The sequence below is a fragment of the Acipenser ruthenus genome, chromosome 21 (genome assembly GCF_902713425.1).
Source record: "Acipenser ruthenus chromosome 21, fAciRut3.2 maternal haplotype, whole genome shotgun sequence".
Classification (NCBI taxonomy): domain Eukaryota; kingdom Metazoa; phylum Chordata; class Actinopteri; order Acipenseriformes; family Acipenseridae; genus Acipenser; species Acipenser ruthenus.
This window is the reverse complement of record NC_081209.1, coordinates 10,613,976-10,640,486: the sequence shown is the minus strand read 5'-3', so window position 1 is coordinate 10,640,486 and position 26,511 is coordinate 10,613,976. Positions and strand designations below refer to the sequence as shown.

The 26,511-nt window shown below is 42.5% G+C and overlaps 2 protein-coding genes across 3 annotated transcripts in view; one reads left to right on the top strand and one right to left on the bottom strand.

Moving 5' to 3' along the window:
- LOC117428238 (SEC14-like protein 2) overlaps window positions 1-9,195 on the bottom strand; it is a 44,502-nt gene extending 35,307 nt beyond the window's left edge. Inside the window, exons 1-3 of one of the 2 annotated variants that reach the window (XM_058994802.1) lie at window positions 8,949-9,194; window positions 5,156-5,284; window positions 2,052-2,127 (exon numbers count right to left, since the gene is read on the bottom strand). Coding sequence is in view for 1 of the 2 variants with exons in the window: in XM_034047093.3 (XP_033902984.2) it covers window positions 2,052-2,127; window positions 8,949-9,002 (130 nt within the window). In the remaining variant the exon portion in view is untranslated. Of the gene's footprint in view, window positions 1-2,051; window positions 2,128-5,155; window positions 5,285-8,948 lie in introns of both variants that reach the window. The other variant, XM_034047093.3, reaches the window with a different exon arrangement.
- Window positions 9,196-15,658: 6,463 nt separating this feature from the next.
- Window positions 15,659-26,424, top strand: LOC117428096 (RING finger protein 215-like). Its single transcript, XM_034046688.3, has 10 exons — window positions 15,659-16,033; window positions 16,890-17,033; window positions 17,944-18,015; window positions 18,549-18,634; window positions 19,512-19,566; window positions 21,259-21,363; window positions 21,618-21,734; window positions 22,275-22,409; window positions 22,735-22,837; window positions 23,345-26,424. The coding sequence occupies exons 1-10, from the start codon at window positions 15,770-15,772 to the stop codon at window positions 23,365-23,367; spliced, it is 1,104 nt and encodes a 367-aa protein (XP_033902579.1). The 5' UTR covers window positions 15,659-15,769; the 3' UTR covers window positions 23,368-26,424.
- The last annotated feature ends 87 nt before the right edge of the window (window positions 26,425-26,511 follow it).

The window sequence follows — 26,511 nt, the reverse complement described above, 5'->3', positions numbered from 1 at the left end:
TAAAGGGTTCTTGAACTGAAACCTTAAGACAGAAGGGGTTCAGTTTTAAAAAAAGGTTGAGAACCATGGGCCTAGAGTATAAGGTTTTAATGTAAACAGAACACAAACAGACCAGTGCTGTAGCTCATAAAGAAAAATCCACTCATTAATTTTAAGAACAGTTGGTTTTTCACACCACACTGTCATCTGCAGCTGGGCCTGGGAAGAAACCTCTCCTCCCTCCCTCCCTCCCTCTCTCTCTCCCTCCATCTCTCCCTCTCTCCCTCTCATGTTCTGTTAAAGGCTGTTTCAATACATTATTCTTGTTATATAAACAGAATCCATGAACGAAGAGTGCTGTGGTTATTTCACTCATGATGACTGCCATTAATAAACCACTGGATCCCTTCACATAAACAATTCAAAGCACAGTGTATTCTCCGTTTCTGCTGGAAATGGGGGTTGACGGAATATGGCCACAGACTTAGCTGAGGCTGACTTGCTCAGATGGATCTGCTGAAGTGACTGGAAAGTAGGCATCAGAACAGCGGGGCCCAGCAGGCCAATCCACTCATCTTTCATGCTGCTCACCTCTGGAGGCCTTAAAAGTGTCTGGGGTCTGTTTGTAGACATGTGGGTTATCCGTACAGTTGCATAATACTAACTGTTTAAAATGATTACACAGCGGATTTGTCCTTGTTGTGTAATAATCTGATTGGCTAAAATGTCTTCAGCCCTGATGAATGTAGGAAACAGATGTCTGATTGTCAGTTTTTTTGCAGAGCGATTGAAGCACAGTTGAAATCTGTGGAGATTATCCCGCTTGCACATATTCACAATCACAGGGAGGGAAGCACAAGACCTTGTTATAGAAGAGCCCCTCTGCGCTCACAGTTAATCTGTCTGCAACTGCTAGAGGAAATGGGTACAGCAAAACAAACTATACTGAAGCTTGGGGGAGCTGCAGGCTAGGTTGACGTCCAACATCCTGGTAAAGCCTTGTGTTTATTATGTAAGGCAATCTTGGCGTGTGTAGTTAAATCATTTTACTTCAAAGTGTCATTCACACTTGGTTTCTTAAAATAACTAATTGTAATTGCAGTTTACAAAATAAGTCTTACCTGTTCTGCACTTCTATTAGCTACACACGTCTCAAATGTGCAGTTTTGAAAGAAACACACATCATAGCAAACATGTATTTTTATCTTTAAACATGATATCTGGAATTGCTTTAAGTTAAAGAATGTTCTCAGTTTCTTCAGCCAAGTTCATGTTTTAAAACAAAAATATATGTTTACCATAACATGTGTTTCTTTCAAAACTGGACATTTGGAAGATTAATGGAATTATTTTATTAGCTAAACTCACTTTCAGTTCCTAGGCTGTTTATTTTAAATTTTGCCTTTGTGAATTCCCCTTGTTCTCACATGACCAGCGTCCTGTCTCTGTGGAAGGCCAGAGAGCCCCACTACCGGGGCGCTGAATAAGGGATTCTTCACTGTGTGGCTGAGTTGTGCCCCTGATAACAGTGTGTACTGTACTGTTTGAAACAGTTCATGCAAACGAACACATGAACATAGGCCAAGGTTCAAGAACAAGCGGTGAGGCCAGCATTGTGTACCAGCTCAGCTACTCAAGCAAAAAAGCAAGGAGCGTTGTTGCAAACTCAGTACAGGCACAGTCTTAGGTAAAGGGGCAGGGCTATGGAAGAGCAGGCATTCCAGAGTGATTACTGTGATTCTAGAAGGTTTGGAGGGGCTCTGTAAACTGTATACATGTATATCTAGATCAGGATTCTCAATCAAAGGTCATGTAAAATACACAGAAAAAACACAAGTTTAAACAGGATAGGTTGTTAGCAAGGCCCTTTGTATTTGTTTTTTGTTTTGTTTAAAATGTCCTCAAGATGTATTAGTGTTTATTACCAATCAAAAAATTGAGTGAAAAACAAAATTCATGAAACAGTTTTTTGGGAAAATGTCGGGGTTAGCAATTTAAGGCTGTGGTGGATTGTTTCATGTTGTGTACCAGACAGCTAATTACAGACAGGAAATTGGACACGGAAAACTAACCTCTAAGCCAGCGCAGCAGGAAGTGGTCATGCTGGGCAGGCAAGCTGGGTAATATGTCCTGGATGTTCTCTCGAAACTGAGGGCAGAGAGTGAGAAGAGAGAGGAGGAGAGAGGAGAGAGGAGAGAGTGTTACTGAGCAATCAAGAGACTCTCATCTCACAGGACTGTTGTATTGACCATTCACAGCCAGCTTGCTATTTTAATTATTATTATTATTATTATTTATTTCTTAGCAGACGCCCTTATCCAGGGCGACTTACAATCGTAAGCAAATACATTTCAAGTGTTATTTTAATGGAGAATTTCCCTTGTATGCAAATCTGTTGGTTATGCGTTCCTCTGGTGATACACATCTAACGAATGATATGTAACCCTTCAGGAACAAACAAAAAAAAAAGAACACCATCCACACCCTACTTTACCTTTGTCCTACTTCTGTCTTACATTACACTTCTTGCTCCTGGTTTATTATTATTATTATTATTATTATTATTATTATTATTATTATTATTATTATTATTATTATTATTATTATTATAGTTCTAGTGTGTTATCATTAGGTACATGTGCACATACTCATTTTCTATCCCTGTATGAAAACCACAAAATACAATAACACTGACATAACCCAAAAGCATAAAAACCTTCACATAAAAAAAGTGTATTTAGCATTGCTTAAAATATGACCAATGTAAAGACAAAACAGCAGTAAATGTGCTTGTCATACCCAAAGTTCACTATATGAATCACAACAAAGAACCAAACACACAATGGCACCGATAAGGCAATGGAAGAAGCATACTGCATATAGTTTTTGTTTTAACAATTATAAATATTTCTTGAAACAGCTACATAACAGCATTTAGCTGCTGGGATATCAATAGCAGATACTGCAGGACTCACTCATGGGATAATGGCATTGCGGTGGCGTGCTGCAAGGTAATAATGGAACTCCCTTGTCAATAAAGCCTGAGGCCAGAAGTCAAGTGTATTATTTGAACAGGGGAGTTGCATTATTACCAAGAAACACGGCACAGCAATGCCACAGAGCACTGTTATACTACTGCTTTTCAAGTTATTTATTTATTGACTGGTTTTCTGAAATAATCATTTTACTCCACTGAAAGAGTTAACCTTTAAAGAGAAGGGCTCCAGCATCCCTGTGGTTTCATTAGCAAGCAGCAGTCCTTTCCTTTACTGAGTTATAACAGCATGGCTAACCTCCATAATGATTTCCATTACACGAGAGTAGATGTTAAAACTTCATGCTGATTTGAACTCGGCTCTCGCCAAGATAAGCACCAAGTAAGACGTAGCTTTACAGTAAACTAATGTGATCCATATGTGTCTCCATCCATTTACGTTTCCTTCCATATGATGATGTAGATATCCTTCTGTCTGGTGTTAATGGCTGAAGTGTAATGCTGGCTCCAGGGATCAGCTTATTTTGCCTCCCTGGCGCATCAGCACACACGACGGCTGCGATGCTGGCTCCGGGGATCAACCAAAGTGCGGCCTCCCCAGCGCATCAGCATGACAACCGTCTGGATTGAGCTAAGTAGGGTACATCTCTGGGGTTTTCAAGTGGGCACCTTCCATCCTCAGTGTTTCGTCGACTAGCCCACGACACCTCAAGAGGGCTCGACGGTGATTCTGGCGTCCCAGCATCACCCCCCTCCGTCCCCCACTCAACTCAGCCCAGCTTACTTACCTGTACATCAGCGTTTCTTTCTTTCTATTGTGCTTGAGATCCCCAGCCAGAATCTTTCCGTCTCAACCACAGCCAGTTGCTGCTCCTCTCTGCTGCTTCAGATAAGTTCTTCACTGTGCGACGCAACTCTTGGCCACTGAATCAGACGTCTCTGAGAAACCGGGTTGTAGAGTGTGCCACAAATCCTCGACAACCCACTTCCACTGGGTAAACCCGAACTCTCTATCCTCGCTGTTCCGCTTCAGTGGCTAGTTGAGCATACCGCAGTCTCTTCCTCTCATACGCCTCATCTACAGCATCCTCCCATGGCACTGTTAACTCTACCAGGTGAACAAGGCGTGCTGATCCAGACCACAAGACAATATCTGGTCGAAGGTTAGTGGTGGCAATCTCAGGTGGAAAAATAAGCCGTTGACCAACATCTGCCAGCATTTTCCAGTCTCTAGCAGCTTCCAGTTGTCCTGGGCGAGGATTGGTTTTAACACCTTTTCTTGGTGGTTGCTCTCCTGGGCGGAGGAATGTTGTCTTTTGTGTGTAATGTTTTGATGGAACAGGTGACAACTTATTGGTCATGTTACGCTTGTCTTCCAATGCTAAGGCCAAACATCGCAGCACCTGGTCATGGCGCCAAGTAAACCGTCCTTGGCTAAGAGCCACCTTACATCCTGTCAAAATGTGCCTTAATGTTGCAGGTGATGAACACAAAGGACATGAGGGATCCTCTCCTACCCAGAGGTTTAGGTTCTGTGGTGATGGGAGAACATCATATGTTGACCTGATGAGGAAACTGATCCTGCTCTGTTCCATTGACCATAGGTCTTGCCAGCCAATCTTGCGTTGTTCCACACTCTCCCATCTCATCCATTCTCCCTGCTTGGCCTGGGAAATGGCCTTTATACACCTCATCCTCTCCTCCTGCTTTTGCACCTCGTTGACCACCAGCTTCCTCCTTTGAGCTGGGGCTGCCTTGTGCCATGTAGGAGGAGCTGAACTGAAACCAAGACCCCCTCTTCCATGCTGAACTTGCCCCATGATATCACCAATTCGAAGGGCAGCCTTTCCACAGCTTTCTTTGCCGCCCACTTTCTTCCAGTTTTCAACACAGGTGCTGCCTCCCTTATGCATTTATCGCGTGACTCTACTAATGTCATTTCCAGTCTGACCTTGGCGCACTTAAACTCCTCGGTTAGAGCAGAGACTGGTAGCTGCAGTATTCCTTTACCATAAAGTCCCACTCTGCTGAGGCAGCGTGGAACTCCCAACCATTTCCTGATGTATGAACTGATTAAAGCTTCCAGCTTCTCTACTGTTGTCAAAGAAACCTCGTACACAGTCAGTGGCCACAGCAACCTCGGCAGTAGACCAAACTGAAAGCACCAGAGTTTTAGTTTACCTGGTAGAGCGCAGCTGTCTATGCTCTTCAACCCTTCCACTGCTTGTTGTCTAACTTCTCCCACACGAACTGTGTCCTTTAGATCCCCGTCGTACCATCTCCCAAGACTCTTCACTGGCTTCTCAGACACTGTTGGTATTGCCTCACCATTAATGAAGAATGTTTTATCTACTACTTTGCCTTTAATTATAGAGATGCTCCTTGATTTAGAAAACAATGGGAGAGCAGGGTTCAGTTGTTGTATTGTATGTAATAATTAGTGGGGATGACCTTATAACACAAGTGGCTAAAGCCACAAATGTATTATAAGGTGATCCTACATGTGCGGTTTAACGTTATTCACTGTACAATGTCATTAACACCATTCTTTCTTAAAAGAACACCAATCAGTGTCACAGAACTAGAAACATACATCTTAAGAATACATCAGAGCCCTTGAATTAAAGGTTGTTTCTTTCAAGTTTTGTAACTTCAATGGGTGCCTGCTAGATTGAGGGAGAGTTGGGGGCTTTGTTACAGTATAGAGGGGTACAGACTGAGGGAGAGTTGGGGGCTCTGTTACAGTATAGCGGGGTACAGATTGAGGGAGAGTTGGGGGCTCTGTTACAGTATAGAGGGGTACAGATTGAGGGAGTCGGGGGCTTTGTTACAGTATAGAGGAGTACAGATTGAGGGAGAGTTGGGGGCTCTGTTAGTATAGCGGTACAGATTTAGGGAGAGTTGGGGGCTCTGTTACAGTACTGAAGGAATGGGATGGATCTTTGACCCCAGCTCCACTTTAAGCTATGATTTGAGCCGTGCTGTGCGCTCATTCTCCCAGCACCGAGACTGCTTTGCAAAGCCCTCAATGAAACTCTTGTAGAAGAAGGGGAGGGAAATTCTAAGAACAACACAGCGCTTTGTCATTCTGAAACACTGCAGTTTGGAAGGCTGTTATTCCAGAGTTCAATAGACCTCAATTATCAATGCAAGGACAGGACACTCCTTTACACATTTTAAAGACTTCAGTCATGTCCCCCTAATTCTTCACTTAAACAAACATGACTGCAGAGCACAGCAGCGAGGACGGCACGGACCTGACAAGGCACTTTGGAGACTCCAGACAGAGACGGAGATTTGTCTTGGATACGGAAGCCCCTGCTGAGTGACTAAAGGTCAGTCCTCCTTCAAAGTGTGACAGATCTGCTGTCTGGCTGTGCCATATGGACTGAAGAGGAGAATCAGTGATTATCAATGCAGAATAAATGTCAGGGACGCTGTGTGCAGACAGGCCTTACATAAAGGATGTGCTACATATGGCAGGTGCTCCATTGTCAATATTATTACATCCACCTTCCACAGAACATGATTTCTTTAGATTTTTTGTTTTACTTTCACATCTGTTTGTGACCTAGCATAGATTTTTTATCAATGCAGGAGAAATCTTTTAGAATGCATTTGTCGGCTATGTTTGGTTTGTGTTTGTGTGTTTAAATGTTATAAATACAGTTTTTTTGTTTTCCTATCATGGGCGGGGATATACCGAACTCGTGCACGGCGAGAAAGAGTTGCCAAGTCCGTGTATAGTAAGCGGGATTGGGCCTGTTTTTTTGAGAGTCGAAAGTTGGAATTTGCATAAACATCCATACTCTAACATAGGTAGGCTGTGTGGTCCAATGGCTAAAGAAATGGGCTTGTAACCAGGAGGTCCCCAGTTCAAATCCCACCTCAGCCACTGACTCATTGTGTGACCCTAAGCAAATCACTTAACCTCCTTGTGCTAAATAAACAAATAATAATATTAATAATAGGTTGCACTTGTTTGGGCCTGTTTTGAAGAACAAGGTCGCTATTCTTCTGTCAGAAATCTGAACCCTGAATGGGGAGGCTGGCTGTATTTGTTTTGTGTTGCTTTAGTCCATGAGAACTTGAGACTTTGGGCACACGACCAGCAAGCAGCTACTGTACTTGGCTTCTCTTTTTCATACACGATGCTAGAGTTGTGTTAGCCTTTTCACAGTTTAAAGTCAAACTGCCATGTATATTGCACCGCGGTTTCTGATATCACTACGTAACACAATTTTTGTTCCTGGGTAGTAAGTGTTATTTCCTAATTGCTTATGCCTCAAAAGTATAGAAAATGCCTATTATTCCCCACAAACTTTGCTTTTGTGACCAGGACAGTGATATTTTGAAATTTACCTATTTCCAATGAGAAAATGGGCGAATTTGTGTCTTTTCGTTCACATAAAGTCAGAAAAAAACATCATATGAATCCAAATTAACATGTATTTATACTAAAGTAATACAAAAATGACTACAAAAGATTTAGAAGTGAGTAGTTTTTCGAGATTTACGATTATACTGTAAATCACTTTCACGAATCATCCCCCAAATGTAGTCTTCCATCATGTTCTCGTTATACTGTCCTTCATTGACAGCTCATCCAGGAGCCTCAAAGCCGTGCTGCTCCATAATGGTAACAAGTACTCGTCTCTTCCCCTGGCTCACTCGGTGCACCTCAAAGAGGATTACAACAGCATCAAGACCTTGCTGAACGCCTTGAAGTATGATGAGTATGGCTGGGACCCCCGGAAGGTGCTGATGCCACCACTGCACATCAAATTGGGCCTTATGAAACAATTTGTCAGAGCTCTAGATAAGGAGTCGGCAGCCTTCAAGTACCTTCAAGACTTCTTCCCTAAGCTGTCAAAGGCTGTCAGAGGCAAAGGTCAAAGCCGGTGTCTTCGTCGGGACCACAGATAAAGAAGATCCTGGAGTGCAATGAATTCCCCAAGAAGCTCACTAGTAAGGAGAAAGCGGCTTGGAACAGCTTTGTCGCAGTGGTTCGGGGCTTCCTGGGCAATCACAAGGCCGAAAACTATGTGGAGCTGGTTGAGACTCTGGTGAAGAACTACGGCACAATGGGCTGTAGGATGTCCCTCAAAGTCCATATCCTTGATGCTCATCTTGATAAATTCAAGGAGAACATGGGAGCGTACTCGGAGGAGCAAGGCAAGCGCTTCCACCAGGATATACTGGACTTTGAACGCCGCTACCAAGGACAGTATAACGAGAACATGATGGGAGACTACATTTGGGGGATGATTCGTGAAAGTGATTTACAGTATAATCGTAAATCTCGAAAAACTACTCACTTCTAAATCTTTTGTAGTCATTTTTGTATTACTTTAATATAAATACATGTTAATTTGGATTCATATGATGTTTTTTTCTGACTTTATGTGAACGAAAAGACACAAATTCGCCCGTTTTCTCATTGGAAATAGGTAAATTTCAAAATATCACTGTCCTGGTCACAAAAGCAAGTTTGTGGGGAATAATAGCCATTTTCTATACTTTTGAGGCATAAGCAATTAGGAAATAACACTTACTACACAGGAACCAAAAAAAAAATAATTGTTACACGGTGTATTCAAAGTCAAACTGTAGACACTAGTGCAGTTTGCTCGTTCTGCAGGACTGAATGGAAATAATATTTCTGTATTCCTCCTTACCAATCAGAAATGTGTTATGTTAGATCCTTCTGTTAGCCAGTATACGATAATAAATACATACACATTCAGCTCTGCTGTCTAAAAAAATCAACAGTAGACATATTCATGATACTAGCTTGTGGCATCAAACCGTACATGGAAACTTTATTCTTTTGCATAGCATTACTGCGTGTTTTGTGATATGGTTAACCTACATTTCCGTTCGTTATACCCGCAGTGCTTTATTTAGCATGGAGCTAAGCAAATATATTTAAAAAAAATAGAAAAGGCGTGTTTTAAATGAGATATCATCTTACCTGTGCTAACGCTTCAGCCTGCTTTGGGCTCACGTCGCCGACCCGTCCGCTCATGTTTTTCAAAATGACACCCTGTTTTGATCAAAGCAAGCAGGCGGTTGTACAGTCAGCGCCTCTCTCCTCTGTCTTCACTGTGCAGGTCCGTACAGCATCAGCTCCCTCTCTCTCTCTCCTTCCTGGCTCTGGTTCTGGTTTGCACCTCGGGGCGCTTCGTTTGTTTTTTTGCGAGACTGTCAGTTCGTAAAGGTACGGCCTCTTAAAGAGACAGAGATTTAAAGTCACGTCAAGTTTTCACATCATAACCAGGGAACTGCTGAGTGCGCGTTTGTATTTATGTATCAGGGATTTTCCTGGTGTTGTAATACAACTTTTATGTAATTTGACAGTTTGCTTTCCAAGATTAAATAACACATATAGAGACGGAGATGTGTGTAAGATTAAAACCACACATTTAAAAGTGCAAGATCATTCTACTGCTGGGCTCTATCAGAAAGCGTAACTTTAAACAAATATATGATTTCATATAGAGCTACTTTGGTCTAGAACAGATTCATTAATGAAGAAGACTGAAGGGGGGACTTGATTGAAGTCTTTAAAATATTAAAGCACTGTAGCTGACAACCCTACTTTAAGTGCAGCACAGAAACCAGGACCAGAGGACACAGTTAGGAATTTAAGTGTTGATAAACAGGTTATGGCTACCATTTCACCTATCAACGACTATGCTCTTATGAAACCTTAAATGTAATTAATTAAATGTATTTTACACACACAGGTTCGGCACAGTTTCATAATTATGAGCACATAATGAACATTACTTTCCACACACAGTGCTTGTTTATGAACACATTGGTTCACAGCTGTATTTTATGGTTCATTCCATTAGGTTCCACACAGGATTCGTCCAGTAAACAGCATGTCCCCAGGGATGTTTTGTTTTTGTTCACAAACGCACCCTTTTTAGGTTTTCATACTGTCATGTAAAAGCTGTCTCTTTCTACTGAGCCAGTTTCAGTCAGGATGGTCAAGACAGCAGTAGGTGCTCAGTTGGCAGGTTCTGTATCCAAGACTGTGCAAATTACTGCTGTTTCCAGAGGATCCAGAAGTTTGTCATTCTGGATTCTGGACAGTAGACTTGTTTTCTGTTTCCCTAGAACAACTTCAGCACCTTGCAGACTTTTCACGTCTAACCAGTGCGGCCTTCGTTGCTCATGGTGACCCTATAGACAGCATTATTATCTATGTCCTTGTCCAAATGAAAGCGTTATAGGTGTCAGCACCATGTAATTCACAGGTCACCATGACATACATCTACAGCAAAACCGGACAGGTGCCCCACAAGATATATCCTTCATAAAGTAAATTAGCTAATCAGGAGTCACAACTTACATTTAATTGATTTGGAATAACTTTGTACAAAGTACCTCTGTGCAAGTTTAATCAAATGTTTTCCAAGATATAGCTTTCAATACCTCAGCCAATCTGGCGTCAGTATCATAATAGGCTTTTTACAAAGAGTGAACTGTTTTCTTTGTTTGCTTTTTACTATAGTTTGCTTTCAGCTAAATTAATGAATCTTTTGTGAGAAAACAAAGTTCTCTTTTTAAGCATCCCTGTCACCATGATGTATGACAATTGTGGCTCACTCAACAGGGTACAGTGGCCCATTGAAAATAACTGGATCAATGCATTTCAATTCAATGTATTAGATTCAATTAAGATATCCATCTCATTTCATTGAGGCCAAGAATGCACCAAAAGTCACAAACATACAGTCACTAACTGTATGTTTGTGCAAAAACAGCCATGAGGAAGAAGTAAAAACTAACCGATTCCAGCCCCCAGATAATGATTGTAAAGCAGCTAGCTTCTAAAATATGCATGCTTAACACACCAGCTTACAAGCAATGCAGTGCAAACACAGCTACTGTAAATAAAAGGGCTAAGCTACCAAATCAAAGAACAGTTCATTTTTGCCGGTCTTCGTGCACTCTGGATAATACCAGGTACTGAGGTACATAGTAAATGGACAAGTAACTGAAGGCCCTGGCACTGAAAGTAATTTAATTGGTAGCACTGTCATTGCAGGGACATTGTGCTAGCATCACAATCTGGGCACAAGAGGAGGAACATGTCTGTTTGCCTATATATGATAATGAAAGCTCTAATTTTGTATCTACAGTAACCTGTTTACAATAACGATGAGTTGAAATGAAAACCTCTGTTTGTATAATGTCACCCCCTAGAGGTTAAACATTTAATAACCACTATCACTGTCAAAAATACTGACTAAATAACTGATGTAGCGCCACAGCTGTCCCATACTTCAGAAGTCTCTGCTATCTGCAAAATAATATCAGTACAGCAAAAACACATTTTTTAAGAAGGTGATCCACCTTTTTCTTTTTGTGGAATTGTGGAACAGACGCACCAACACATCTGAGTGACAGGAAAGCTTCATTCATTCATTCATTCAGATTTGATTAATAAGAGAAGAAGCTTTATCTTACCCACTGGTGGTGGCTTCTTCATTCTGGTTTCCTCAGGTCGAGGTAGCAGGGCAATGAGTCATATATCAGCTCTCCCTTACAAGCAGCACACTGGAGCGGTCAGTAATCAGAGGGAAAGGGGACAGCGTTCAGCACACTGGAGCGGTCAGTAATCAGAGGGAAAGGGGTCAGCGTTCAGCACACTGGAGCGGTCAGTAATCAGAGGGAAAGGGGTCAGCGTTCAGCACACTGGAGCGGTCAGTAATCAGAGGGAAAGGGGACAGCGTTCAGCACACTGGAGCGGTCAGTAATCAGAGGGAAAGGGGTCAGCGTTCAGCACACTGGAGCGGTCAGTAATCAGAGGGAAAGGGGACAGCGTTCAGCACACTGGAGCGGTCAGTAATCAGAGGGAAAGGGGACAGCGTTCAGCACACTGGAGCGGTCAGTAATCAGAGGGAAAGGGGACAGGGTTCAGCACACTGGAGCGGTCAGTAATCAGAGGGAAAGGGGACAGCGTTCAGCACACTGGAGCGGTCAGTAATCAGAGGGAAAGGGGACAGCGTTCAGCACACTGGAGCGGTCAGTAATCAGAGGGAAAGGGGACAGGGTTCAGCACACTGGAGCGGTCAGTAATCAGAGGGAAAGGGGAGAGGGTTCTATTGATTTCACCTGGGGTTGCTCTGCCAAGTTATCCCTGCACACTCTGAGCAGCTCAGCAAATCTGACCATTCATTACAATGTTTGTAATACATTTATTACAATGTTATTAACATATCCATTACATTGTTAGTAACACATGTGCTGCAATATCAATAACACGTTCATGACACATTCATTACAATGTTAGTAACACATTTATTACAATGCTTTCAGAAACAAATGTGCTAATAGCATTGTAAGAGTAAAATGTTTTCACTCTCAGGCTCAGCCTCTACCACACTGAGGGGCTTAAGTTCGTGATGAGCAGCAGGGCTGGGCTGCGTGCCGCTGGCTCTGTCGTGTTGTTGAGTGTGTGATGAGCAGCAGGGCTGGGCTGCGTGCCGCTGGCTCTGTCGTGTTGTTGAGTGTGTGATGAGCAGCATGGCTGGGCTGCGTGCCGCTGGCTCTGTCGTGTTGTTGAGTGTGTGATGAGCAGTAGGGCTGGGCTGCGTGCCGCTGGCTCTGTCGTGTTGTTGAGTGTGTGATGAGCAGCAGGGCTGGACTGTGTGCCTCTGGCTCTGTCGTGTTGTTGAGTGTGTGATGAGCAGTAGGGCTGGGCTGCGTGCCGCTGGCTCTGTCGTGTTGTTGAGTGTGTGATGAGCAGCAGGGCTGGGCTGCGTGCCGCTGGCTCTGTCGTGTTGTTGAGTGTGTGATGAGCAGCAGGGCTGGGCTGCGTGCCGCTGGCTCTGTCGTGTTGTTGAGTGTGTGATGAGCAGCAGGGCTGGGCTGCGTGCCGCTGGCTCTGTCGTGTTGTTGAGTGTGTGATGAGCAGCATGGCTGGGCTGCGTGCCGCTGGCTCTGTCGTGTTGTTGAGTGTGTGATGAGCAGCAGGGCTGGGCTGCGTGCCGCTGGCTCTGTCGTGTTGTTGAGTGTGTGATGAGCAGCAGGGCTGGGCTGCGTGCCGCTGGCTCTGTCGTGTTGTTGAGTGTGTGATGAGCAGCATGGCTGGGCTGCGTGCCGCTGGCTCTGTCGTGTTGTTGAGTGTGTGATGAGCAGCAGGGCTGGGCTGCGTGCCGCTGGCTCTGTCGTGTTGTTGAGTGTGTGATGAGCAGCAGGGCTGGGCTGCGTGCCGCTGGCTCTGTCGTGTTGTTGAGTGTGTGATGAGCAGCATGGCTGGGCTGCGTGCCGCTGGCTCTGTCGTGTTGTTGAGTGTGTGATGAGCAGCAGGGCTGGGCTGCGTGCCGCTGGCTCTGTCGTGTTGTTGAGTGTGTGATGAGCAGCAGGGCTGGGCTGCGTGCCGCTGGCTCTGTCGTGTTGTTGAGTGTGTGATGAGCAGCAGGGCTGGGCTGCGTGCCGCTGGCTCTGTCGTGTTGTTGAGTGTGTGATGAGCAGCAGGGCTGGGCTGCGTGCCGCTGGCTCTGTCGTGTTGTTGAGTGTGTGATGAGCAGCATGGCTGGGCTGCGTGCCGCTGGCTCTGTCGTGTTGTTGAATGTGTGATGAGCAGCAGGGCTGGGCTGTGTGCCGCTGGCTCTGTCGTGTTGTTGAGTGTGTGATGAGGTGCCAGCATACTGCCATCTAATCAAGAACCTTAAAATGAAGAAACAAAAAACTGCTTCATAGTACTTTCAATCCCATAGACTATCAAGTGTTAACCTGCAGCCGCCCCCAGAACACTAGTGTGTGTGCATGTGCGTGTGCGTGTATGTGTCTGTGCGTCTCTATGTTTTCTAATCTCATTAAGCAATATTCAATTTGTTTATCTTTTTATACCATCTTCCTAAAAAGCACACCACTTGGCAAGAATCAGCACAAGTACTGAGATGGTCTTGTCACTTTGTAGGGATAACAAGTACACTTCACCTTTGTGAACAAGACGATGAACTGGTTAAGCAAGGCTGCCAGGCTATTCAGATAAAGGCACCACTGAAGATGATCAGGTTTATAATTGAATGTCTGGCTCCTGTAGAGTGCCGTCTTGTAGAAATATGTTTTGTATTTCATTAGACTCTTGCTCTAGGATTGAGCCCCACGAACATTCTGCCTATAATTTAAAGGTTGCAAAAGGTTGTCAGGCAGACCCACACTTCTAAAATGACACAAAGCAAGCACAAGGTCGCTGTGATTGAACAGCTTCCTTTTGATCTGTCTAGTTTTGAGTGGTGTTCAGCTGACAGTAGTCTTTAAACTCAAGCAGTGTGTAAGTGTCTGTGTATGGTATGGGATATGCCAAGCTAACTCTTCATTTCTCTTGCAGTTTCGTGACCCCGAGCCACAACCGTTTAATTGTCACATTGAATAGATAAGGCTGTGAGTGCTTGGTTTCTGTAAATAATTCAACAGCTTCCTTTGAATTGGCCAGTGTTAGTGGGTTATATGTTGCCTGCTGTTCAGCTAGTATAGGAACAATATGATAATGCATCAGCTCCAGTATTCAGAATATAGACAATTAGATTTAATGCAGGTAATTTCTGAAGTGCAGTATACACTGAGTTCACCAAATGCAATTGGGCATCAACAGTAACCAAGGAAAGCCTGTCATTTGGAAGAGAGAAGCACTGTAGACAGTAATGGTCTGTGTATGATAAGGTACGGTGTATGCCAAGCTAACTTCATGCCAATCCCTGATTCATGACTGAGAGAGGCAGCAGGGCCACTGGAGATCCTGCTTCCAAAGGGAATGACGCTCCACCCCCACGGACAGGCATCCTGGCTGGGAGAAGTGACCAGGGCTTCAGTAGCTAGAGCCTCCCCTCTCCTCTGTGCCCTTCATACCACAACCTGCCCGAAAAGGCATTCTTACCTCAGCTAAGTTTTTAAGCATTTGCACCCAGTCTCTCTTGAATCAGATTTTGTTTTCTAATTATTTAATAAATGTATTAATTACAGTGAGCAATGGGTGAAATTCAACAGGTTTCCTCAGTCATACAAATAAATGTAGCACACACAGATATGAATGTAATAGAAGCAGTACAGCCCTGCCTCGCTGTTTCACTGGGGTGCAGGCTCGTAATGTTAGAACACACCGATAGGAACGGACCCTGTTTCTATCCCTGCAATACAGTGCTCAACATACTCGCCTATTCAGATAACAGGTCCTGGTTTCGTTGTATTTGTTTACTCCAGGGGTGGCCAAAGTTGTCTCTTCCAGTCCTGGTCTTTGTTCCAACCATGTTCTAAATTGTTTAACTAATTAAAACTCCATCCATTATAGAATTTCACCTGTTAAACGTGAAGTCTGCAGGAGATAATAAAGAAATTCATTCAGTGCATCTTTTTTTTTTTTTTTTTTTTTTTGTAAAGTGAGCTTACTTCTACTGTTACTATCTATGTTTACTTCCTTTCTACTTGGGTTTGCCTGTAAACGCGATGGGTGGTCGGCTAATATAAGAGAAATGGTGGCTGTAGTTGCAAACGCCATCCAAGCATGCAGATTTATTGATTACAGAAATATGTAGTGAGCATTCCACAAATGTAGTGAGCATTCATGTCCAGCAGATGGCGCATTGACCTCCCTTGTTCGCTTGAGTTTCTCCTCTGACGGCTTATACCATCTTTCCCCGCCCTCCCTCGTCGCTGCAGTGACGCGCAAGCGGTCGCCTTGTTTACACACACAGCTGGGAAGACTTTCTGTCAGGGCTCAGGTGATCTTGTTATTATTTAATGTGTTGATTATTGTTATTATTATTTGTAGTCATGTCTCGAAGCGCCATGGCTGTGGAGAGCTGCTGCTGGGGGCTGTCTCTCGTCTCGGTGCTGTTGTTAGCCCCGTCGCTGCGGTCAAACCCGGGGGTGTCCGGGGAGAGGGTTGCGCTGGTGGAGGTGTTCCTGCGGGACCTGCCCGGCACGCCCCGACCCGGGTACCGGCTGCAGGGGGCGGTGCTGGAAAAGACCCCCGCCGCCAGCGACAGCAAGGGACTCGAACAAAACCAGGAACTCGCCGAAGGGAGTCTGATTCTTGTAAGCTGTTTCTTTTTTTAAACAGTACTTGTACTACGCATATTAAAGTGGACTCTAAAATATTGCTACATATTATTTAAAAAATAGTATATGTATATAAATACTAAAAACCGATTGAGACCAACCAGTTTATGCATTTTAACAGCATTTTCAGCAGTATTGCACGGTAAAAGCACAAACAAGGTCTATTAATAATCATAGTGAAAAAAGTACAGACAATGGACAATCACATAGAACTAAGAAGGATGAAGTGGGGCAATTTCATCTCCCTTTGGAATGGTAGCCATACGTGTTTCTAAAAATACAAATCTGTTACTGGACAAGTAGAGTAGTGACACACGTTACAAATAACCCAAAACATCGAACAAGCCATGTAGGCATTAACTGTATTCCTGGCTCCAGCACCAATGCAGCTTTTCAACCCACTCCCTGAATGAATCTGGGTAGTTCCATCCCAATAAAAACAAATGAAGCGCTGTGCCACCACCCCTTAAACAAACGCAGGGCTATTCCACGCCTAACTGTTGTCCATACAAATACTCGATTCAATATCTTATTAACAATTATTATTATTAATAATAATAATAATAATAATAATAATAATAATAATAATAATAATAATAAATGTACATCAGATCCCATAACAAAACTAACTTCTCTGCCTCATTTCCATCTAAGCCAGTACAAGCATGTTGGGGGCTGATTAGACTCGGGGTGGAGTAGCCCCATTTGCATTTGTTCCCTTTCTTTGACACGTTAACCAATGTGAACAGGAGGATTCCGATTTGCACAAGATCAGCCCTCAGTGTGTGCTGAGATGAGCCTGTGTTGAGTTGAGCTGCTCTGTGTGTTTCAGGTGGTGGATGAGGGGCAGGAGCAGGACTCCCCAGTAAAGAGAGAGGCAGCAGAGCCCTGGATCGGACTGGTCCCTGTGGAAGTGGAGCAGGCAGAGGCACAGAGAGGCAGCCAGGAGACATTTGCAGCTGCTGTTGTCAGCAAGGTCAACCGAGAGATGTGCCGGTCATTCTGTAACATTGCCTTATTGTATTCTAAAGCTGAGGGAACACGAAGCCACTGTGTGGCTTGGAACTTGGTTTCAGGCCACTGCATGGCATACCAGGGGAGGCTTGGGGTTTGATACAGCAAGGTTGTCTAAAACTAGGTCTCCTGGTCTCCTAGAACCAGGATTCAAGTCACTGTTCCAGAAAAAGTGGCTTTGTTTTCCCTGAGCCTAATAAGCACAGGGTGGCATTTCCTATCCATGCTGTTTCCCCACCTATCTGATGTGCTGATTGTGTCTCTCTTTCTGTTCTGTTTCAAACACTTGACCAAATCAGTTAATCACAAAACTATATACATCTATACACACCCCCACCGGCTGGACTCCTGAAGGTGTGAAATCTAAATGTTGCCAATATCAGGGGCCACAGGCTCATCTCATGACCTGGGGGTAATTGTACTGTGTTTTTGATTGATGTGTGATTGGAAATATTTGGAAAGAGCTTGAAATGAGTTCACAATGAACTCTAGCTCAATGAAAGGTTATATTTATAGCCAAAGCAATGTGACCTCATTTCGTGGATGACAGAGATCTACCACATGTGACAATCGAGCTGGATTACTCTCACTCAGATGTGTGGAAAATGCTGCTTATCCTGATAAACACCAAAGTTTTAGGGAGATGCAGTATACAATTATACTGCATGTCCTTAGAGCTTTATAAACTGACTGAACAGATAGATAAGGTTGGTTAGGAATGATCTTTGCAGCTGTGCTTTTTAAATAAATAGTAGTACAGGGACATGCTAGATGGCTATATGCTGTTACACAGTGTGTTTCTGTTTTTGATGTTCCCAACTCCCCTCCCCTGCTGTGTGCTCTGCTCTCACTCAGTGTGTTTCTGTTTGCAGATGAAGCGAGCCCTTGTCTTGGGAGCCTCTGCCCTGCTCATCCTGGCTCTGAACCAGAACACCATCAGAGAGGTATCATTCGTTCAACCCCATGATCTAAAACCACTGTCATGCCAGGGATCCCAAGATTAACACAGAATATAAGTCCCATTGCACAGCAGGTTGATCAAAGAGCTTAATTCTCAGGAACTGTTGCACAAAGAGGGGTCATGCAAATATATATATATATATATATATATATATATATATCAATGGCATAGATTACATTATTGTTTAAACTCTTTTGCCTTATTGACACAAATTTAGTGGATTTGTTCAGATTTATTCAGATGTCAACCACAGTTCTTCTTAAAGCTTATGGTGCCTCCACATGTGTCTTCAGAATGGATAGCCCAAACCAGGTCCACTCTTGGACGGTCTCTTCCTGGATGAAAATCAATTCAGACAAGGCAGTTTTGCTCTGCACTTTTTGTTTTCTTTCAGCTGTTGTCACTACATAGCCCTGGGAATGAGTGTGTTCCCATGTTGCTCTCCCAGGGAATGTGAGCTCTGAGCCCAGCTAGCTGGCTCCCTGTCTGATCTGCTTATTGCTCTTTCACTTTCAGATGGACCTCTCCCAGGTGCTCTCCAAGCCAGTAGTTGTGATTCAGACATCAGAAAATGTCACTAAACTTATCGGCGCCCTCTTGAGGTAAAACCTGACAGTTCGCATTATTTAAACAAACACCTGTTAAATTAAAACTGAATACCTCGGTCACGTAAAAAGTGATCAACTAATTAATCATTCAAGAGGAGATAAAGTGTACAAAAATGATTTCTGTTTCATGTGCGTCGTGTTAGTCAATATTAGTTAGAAATAATCATTCAGGCTGTTTGTTAAATAAAACGGCATTGTATGTTATTGGTTGCTGCTCAGATTTTTTTCTAAAACCTTAAGCCACAAAGCAGATTGGCTAATACATACCATATAATACCCATAGGATCAGGGTGCTACAATGCTAGCTCCAGAATACTCTTTTAACTGGACATGGTATTGATTAATTAGCATCCTATTGTTAAAAGTCTGTTCCAACACATCTGGACAGAGTCCTTCACATTGCAATAATCTGGCACAGTGGCTCCACCACCACGTTATAAAAGGGTCAGTACCCTTATTTATTTTATCATATATAATAATTTTTTTGCATATTTAAGAAAACTGTTCCCTTATACTGTCATGTTAAAATAACATCTTTATTGAAGGTTCCAGTAAAGCATTGTTGATATAAGAAATATAACCTTTGGGAAAAGGCTACTCCCTTTTTTATTTTTGACCTTCAGTATGTCTTTGTAAAAAATCTTACTACCAGGATTAATAAGGGTATACATTAATGCGCTGTATTTTAAACATATCATGATATAAAATGATTGACTGTATGCTTACATAATTGGGGAAGGGTGTGATATAAGTAGGGTCAGGGTGTGTGTGTGTTTGAGGAGCTGTTTTGTGGGAGGTCCTGATCAGGGGCTGTTGTGTGAGGGGTCAGTTATTTGAACACCTGGCTTACTCTTTTTCTCTTCCCTTGCAGAGGTCTTCGAGCAACTGCAAAAATCACCTATAAATCTATCCTCCAAGATAATCTGGTGAGACAATCAGGAGCTAAGAAAATAGCTATATATATATTATATTTACATTTCTATATCAATAATTGCCTCAAGTGCAGGTCATCTCCTTTACTAAAGTTAGTAAGTGGCTTGAAGAGTAGCACTGAAACAGCAGCAGTGTTTGTGGTACTCTTAATAAGCAGGACTAGTCACGTACAGAAGCAGTGTTTGTTGTACTCTTAATAAGCAGGACTAGTCACGTACAGAAGCAGTGTTTGTTGTACTCTTAATAAGTGGGACGAGTCACATACAGAAGCAGTGTTTGTGGTACTCTTAATAAGTGGGGCGAGTAACGTACAGAGCAGTGTTTGTGGTACTCTTAATAAGTGGGGCGAGTCACGTACAGAAGCAGTGTTTGTGGTACTCTTAATAAGTGGGGCGAGTAACTTACAGAAGCAGTGTTTGTTGTACTCTTAATAAGTGGGACGAGTCACATACAGAAGCAGTGTTTGTAGTACTCTTAATAAGTGGGGCGAGTCACGTACAGAACTTGAATTGACGACATCAAATTATTAGGCTACTTTTAGTTCAGATGTTTACAAAGGAAACAGGACTGAGCTCTTTTTTATTTGCTTTATTTTTTAAAATAATTTTTATTGTAACTTCTCCACAACACTAACGACACCTGTGCCTTCTGCCAGTTCTGTCAATTCAATGCTTGTCTTTTTTCTATTCCTTAAGGATAGTATCTTCAAGTATTGCTCATCCTTGTTAGACAGCTTTTTGGGTCTTCCAGTCCTGGGTTTGTCAATTACAGATGATGTTTCTCTGTACTTGTTGATTATGCTTCGGATACCACATCTTGAAAATCAAGTGATGCAAGCTATTTCACTCAATGTTTTTCTTCTTTATGCAAGTCAAGGTTGTTATAATAGTAGAAAACACTAGAGGAGGCTTTGAGTAAATTGTTAATACTCATAATACATCAGAGTAGAAAAATGCAACTTTTGCACAGCAGTGTATGTTCTAAGAATTAACTCATTGGACTGTCATAGTGCAAACTATTATAACTGATAGAAATACTTGCAAGCTGCTGGCTTTCAAAGCCATTTGATATACGCTTTCAGAGATGAAGATTTGACTGAGAATTATAGACAAAGAGAAGGAGATGTGATACCTTTTATTGGACTAACTAAACAATACTTAATCACAAGCTTTCAAGACCTCAAAGGTCTCTTCTTTCACTTGAAATGAGACCTTTGAGGTCTTGAAAGCTTGTGATTTTTGTTTTGTTTAGTCACATCTCCTTCTCTTTGTCAATCATCTTTGGACTGATACGGCTACCATTTCATCTATCAGTGACTGAGAAGTATGAAATCCTGAAGCCAGACGTGACTAATCATGCTGTCTGGAGGCTAATACAGCATGAGACTGCAAGACCTGGGGAAGTTGTGAGATTAGATTATCAGGTGAAAGATCAGTCCTTGAACTAATACTTTGTGCCTCGTATTATTACTATTATATTATTATTAGCAGTAGTAGTAGAAGTACTGTGTACCAAGATCATCAAAGTCAAACATCTAGCAGCGCCTGCGGGTCTCTCCAATATATTTGCATCTGTAAAAATGATGTAGTCTGCATTTTAAACAACAGCATTGTTGAGATACGCTGATTTTGACAAAGTGAACCCCAGCTGTGTAGCTCTTCTGATGTGCCCCTCCTGTGCTGCAGGGGGCGACGCTGACCCTGTGGTCGAGCTGCGGCCGGTCCCGGAGCGGGCTGTACGGGGAGTGGCAGGGCGTGATCTGCACTGGAGAGACCAACTCACAGGTCCAGGTAAGAAAAGCCGTGAAGCAAGGAGTACGCAGTTCATTTAAAATAAACTGTGAAATGGACAGGACTTGAAAATGAAAGAATAGTCTTTTAAAGATGTTTTGATTTAACTTCACAAATGTCCCACACAGTGGTAGTAAATAGGTCATGTTTTGGTATTGCTGGACTGTCGTTTAGTTATGAATGGACAGCGCCAGATGGATTCACTATTACTGGCATTAAGGATTACAGTGGATTCTTTTTTCTTTCTCTCACAGAAATACCTCCAGCAGCTCTGGAACACTATCCTATTGGTAGCTCTGATCTTGTGCACTGGGGTCGTAGTTCAGGCTCGCTGGCAGTACAGGCATTACCAATCAAATGAAGATATGGAGGTACGTTTATCAATTAGGTCTCTTCAATAAATACACCCAGGGTGTGCCATTATTGAACCCCAACATGCTGTTCTATTTATTAATTTATTACATCATACAGTACTTGCTACTGGGTCAGTCATTAGGTTTAATTTCCGTTTATAATTTATTAGACAAGGCAAATGCAAAGGGTGGTTTTGATACTAAAATTGATTTACAAATTCTTCACACACAGTACCTTATTGCACTGAAGGAATTGCAAAAGAATTGTGCTTTTGCAATGACAATCCTGTCTAGCCCACACTGTCATCCCAAAAATTTGGATCCAAACATAGCCCTGGACCTTCCCCTGGATGAAAGAGGAGGCCATGCAAAGTCTGGTTGCACTGGCTCCTGCGGGGTCCGAATGCATAAAGGAACAGACAGACAGACAAACTTTCTTCTTTATATATATAGTACCACCCAAATGCACTAGTTTACTTCATACTATAGGAAGGTATAGTTGTTTTGGGTGGCACAATAGTGTTTTTTTTATTTGGGATCTAATCCTCTTGTTTTCAGTTACACCCAAAACACGACATTGTGAAGCATCTGGCTGCTCTGAAAACCAGACAGTATCACCCGCTGGGTGCGCAGGAGCAGGGAGGAGAGACGGAGAACTGTGCCGTGTGTCTGGAGCAGTTTCACAAAAAACAGGTTACACCCAAACCATGTACCCATCTGACAACGACATTTTAAACAAAATTCTTACTGTAAAGGTAGATGTGTTTAACTGTTTAAAATTGGTATTCACTTTAATTAGATTGTATTTGAACATGGAAAAAAAAGTATCCCCATTCTACCTTCAAAGAATCAGCAGGGAGTTTCTTTCTGCAGTGAAATATTTGAGCAGATTTGTGTCAGTGGCAGGCATGTGCCTCTTGCTGTCCGTTTCTATCCCTGCTGATGTACAGTGTGTGTGTGTGTGTGTGTGTGTGTGTGTGTGTGTGTGCGTGCATGTGTGTGCTGCTCCCCTGTGCAGTGTCTACGGGTGCTGCCCTGTCTTCACGAGTTCCACAGAGACTGTGTCGATCCCTGGCTCCTCCTGCAGCAGACCTGCCCGCTCTGCAAGCGAAGCATACTGGGTGAGCAATCCACAAGGCTGTATTTCCCAATGGGCCTTACAATACTTCACAATATATTGTCTGCTTTTCACATAATAGAAGCATCCATATGGGGGGGTCGTTTGTAAGCATCAAGTAAATCTGCCTCAGCCATGTATGTTCAGTGGTTAAAACAATGTGGCAGTAATGCAGTTCATTTTTACTGGTAAAGGAACTTGAATGCAGCAGGTGTACAAAAGCATATCCGCTCCCCTCTTATTCAAGACCGCTTGTACTTCTTTACTTCGTAGCCAGCTCATGTTTGCATGTTGCTAGGCTCTGAAGTCTTTACTTTTATTGATCTGATTAAATAGTTCAGAATGCAAGTTGTTGCCATACCAGAATCTGGGGATATATGGAGACGTGCTTGACTGTCTGTCAGAATACATACTGCAGAGTATGTCTCAGTGAACTTTTTCATTTACTGATAACTATAATTTAGTAAAAAAGATGTATATCACTAACATGCTAATTGTTTTGTACTTCCAGGCAATTACTCCACAGACAGCTGAATTCAGCTCCAATCAGGCTGCAAATGAAGTTGGGATCAAGCAACTCATCTCACCGGCTGTCTCTCTCCGTGCGTCTCTGGGACCAGCACCTGCTTCCGAGGGCTTCTGTGTGAGGAGGGACCCACTCCTCTCACTCGGATTCTAACAGTGCTAGGCAGCAGCCCTCTGTTGCTCCTATTGACAGTGTAAAAGGCAACAGCCTTTGTTTGATTTTGTTAACAAGCGCTAACAATGAAGACTTCTGAGGGCTCTTTAGAGCAGCCCTCTAAAGTTGCCTTCTGTCAGCTTCTGCAAGAGAGACAAGCCCATCTCTCACATGCATTTAGGTACACTGCCCACCACCACCAAGTACTGGGACAGAATGACTGGGTGAGACAGTTAGATTTTTTTTTTTGGTACCCCTAAAATGTGACTACAATAAGAAAGGTACAATATTTTGATACAATTAATACAATCAGCACTGATTTAGAAATGCTTTTTGGGGGTAAAGTGAAGAGCAAATATCCCGCCCAATAATGTTTAGGCTACCACTGCATGTGTGGGAGGGATTGCTTATTAAAATCTGTTGCATGTGATTAGAGATTATTCAGGGATATTTAGTAATGCAAAAACAGGCCCCAGGTGACCGAATCGTTGAATAGTGTAATAGTGTAAGGTGTCTGTTAACAGCTTCTCAGCTTTTGAAATGTTCTTATTAGAACAAAGTCTTTTTAGGAAACTCGTTTGTGTTACCCAACTTTCTCAATAGAGAAGCGCACAATAACTAATGTTATTACTAAGAGTATGGCAGAAATATTAGACCAGTGATGGTCATTGTGTTTTTTGCATAGCATCAAGCAGCGTTTAACACAAGTAGACAAAATTCAACACACATTGTTGTACCATTCAATTAACACTCTTTGAGATGAAGCAATATGGCACAACCGGGCGAGAGTCATTGTGGGATATTGCTGCATCTCGAGGTGTGTTGTGAGGCACCAGGTGAAGCCAATTTTGAGATTACTGAGGTCATTGGAAACTGACAACAACTAAAAATAGGTTTAAATAGAACCTTGATGATGTCCTGACAAGTTGTCATGGCTATGTCACATAGCCCATTGAAATCAATAGGAGAAGGATCCCTGCCATTGTGTAATGTATATTTTATTACAGATTTGAAACTTGTGTTCTCTTTAAATTCTATTTTGATTGATTAAGAAAAAAGTTTGTATGCAGAGATCTGCTAATAGCCAGGAAGTTTTGTGAATATAGAATCTGTTATTAGGGATTTGTACACCTTTATTTAAATGCAAACTTGTACACCTAAATGAACATACAGAACCACCTTATGGTGTATTAACACTGCTTGATGTTACCATGTAAATTGCTCCTATGTGATCCTGCCACAGGATATTGCCAGTCCCGGGCTGAATTCAGTGTCCCTGCACTAAACATGTCAATATGATGTGAATTTATCTTTATATGTAAAAAAATGGAGGCAAAGTTACTATGTAAAATAACAAGAAGTCATCCTTCCAGTATATCCTAACGTGTGTGTGTGTGTTTCAAAGTCACTCGCTCCAACCTACAGTATCTAGAGCTTCCCTAATAGTGATTGTGCTTCAGGGTGAGGAGCCTGTAAGAGGGACTCTGCTCCTCCACTGTGTGATGGTGTACGACTGCAGCACTTCTTGCTATAGGTATCTTGAACTTCAAACTTGCACTATGGCACAATGTTCGGCTAATAATGCACATGCACATGCTATCTCTTACCGGAGGGGTGACATATTCAGCTGTACATTTCTTTCAAAATAATTTCTTAACGTGAAAAGGTCATCCCATGAAAATATGAATTGATCCTGTTCCCACCATACCGTTTTTGGTGAAAAACACACATTCTCACAATGCAGTCAGAGCTTTACATTCATGTGCCAGCCGTTAACGTTCCAGTCCCTCTGTACCAGGGAGTGCATATAATCTTGACTAATGTTGGTTTCAGTTAGCAAGTGACTTGAGTTTCTGCTGTTCCATAATGACTAGGACTGGAGCTAATACAGCTTGTCCAAACAGCATGACAGTTAAAGGGGCATCAAATGTATATACTTAAGAATGTCCTTTAAAGATTACATTTCAAAGGACAGGTACTACATTGGAACCAATTGTAGATGGATGTATTTTTAAAGTAATTGTGACTATGACTGCTACTATGACAGATCTCTGTGACCAAAGCCAAGCTTGAACCCACATTCTTTTCTGCACTGCCCTTTCCATTCATATATGTAAAGTTTTCTGTTTCATTAGTCAATGATATTAAACCTAATTGCATGTCAGGACTTCCAAATGTTGTTAAATAAATTATTATGACAGACGCCTGGCAGATCCATCACCACAAAAATATTGGGCTTGCCATGAGTCAGCTATTGATGACTTACCAGTGTAGCAAACATTATGGAATGGTTTTCTGTGGTCTGAAACCATAACCTTTAGTCCTGGACCTCGTACTCTGACCACTACACTGTAACTGCATGGAATTGTATGACTGAAAACTCACTTAGAAAGAAGCCAAAATCATTTAACACAAACTATTTCTGAGAAAGAACACCATTATACCTCCCATCGTGACAATGCACTAGAGCACATTATGTTTCTTATTGTAGTTTCACACTGGAAAGCAGACTGCTTTACAGAATCAAAATGAAATTGTAATGAATGGATTTCTAGTGCTTGAAATAGTTTTTACATACTGTGGAAGCTTAACACCTTCCAACAACCCTCTGTGTTTCCAATCACATTTCAGTCTTACAAAATCTTCTGCAAGTACAGCAACAGCAACAGCAGGTGCTTTTGTGCCTCACATTGTAGGAAGCAGGTTTTAAAATGGAGGAAGATTGTGTCCTGAAGACTATCTTTGAAAAATGTAAACTAACTGGATTATCAACCATGTCTGATTTCCGATTAAACAATATAGTAAGCACACACCATATGTAAGTGTAAAATTTTAAGTGTAAAAGTGTATTTAAGAATCGTCAGCACTTTTCATGACATGTTTACAGAGGCTTATTAAAAGATCTTTCTGCATGTCTGGCTGCTGTGTTGCTGTGTTTAGGGTACAGGGAGTGTGTGAAGAACGCTTACCCAGGCAACCTGCTTCCACTCTGTCGATCC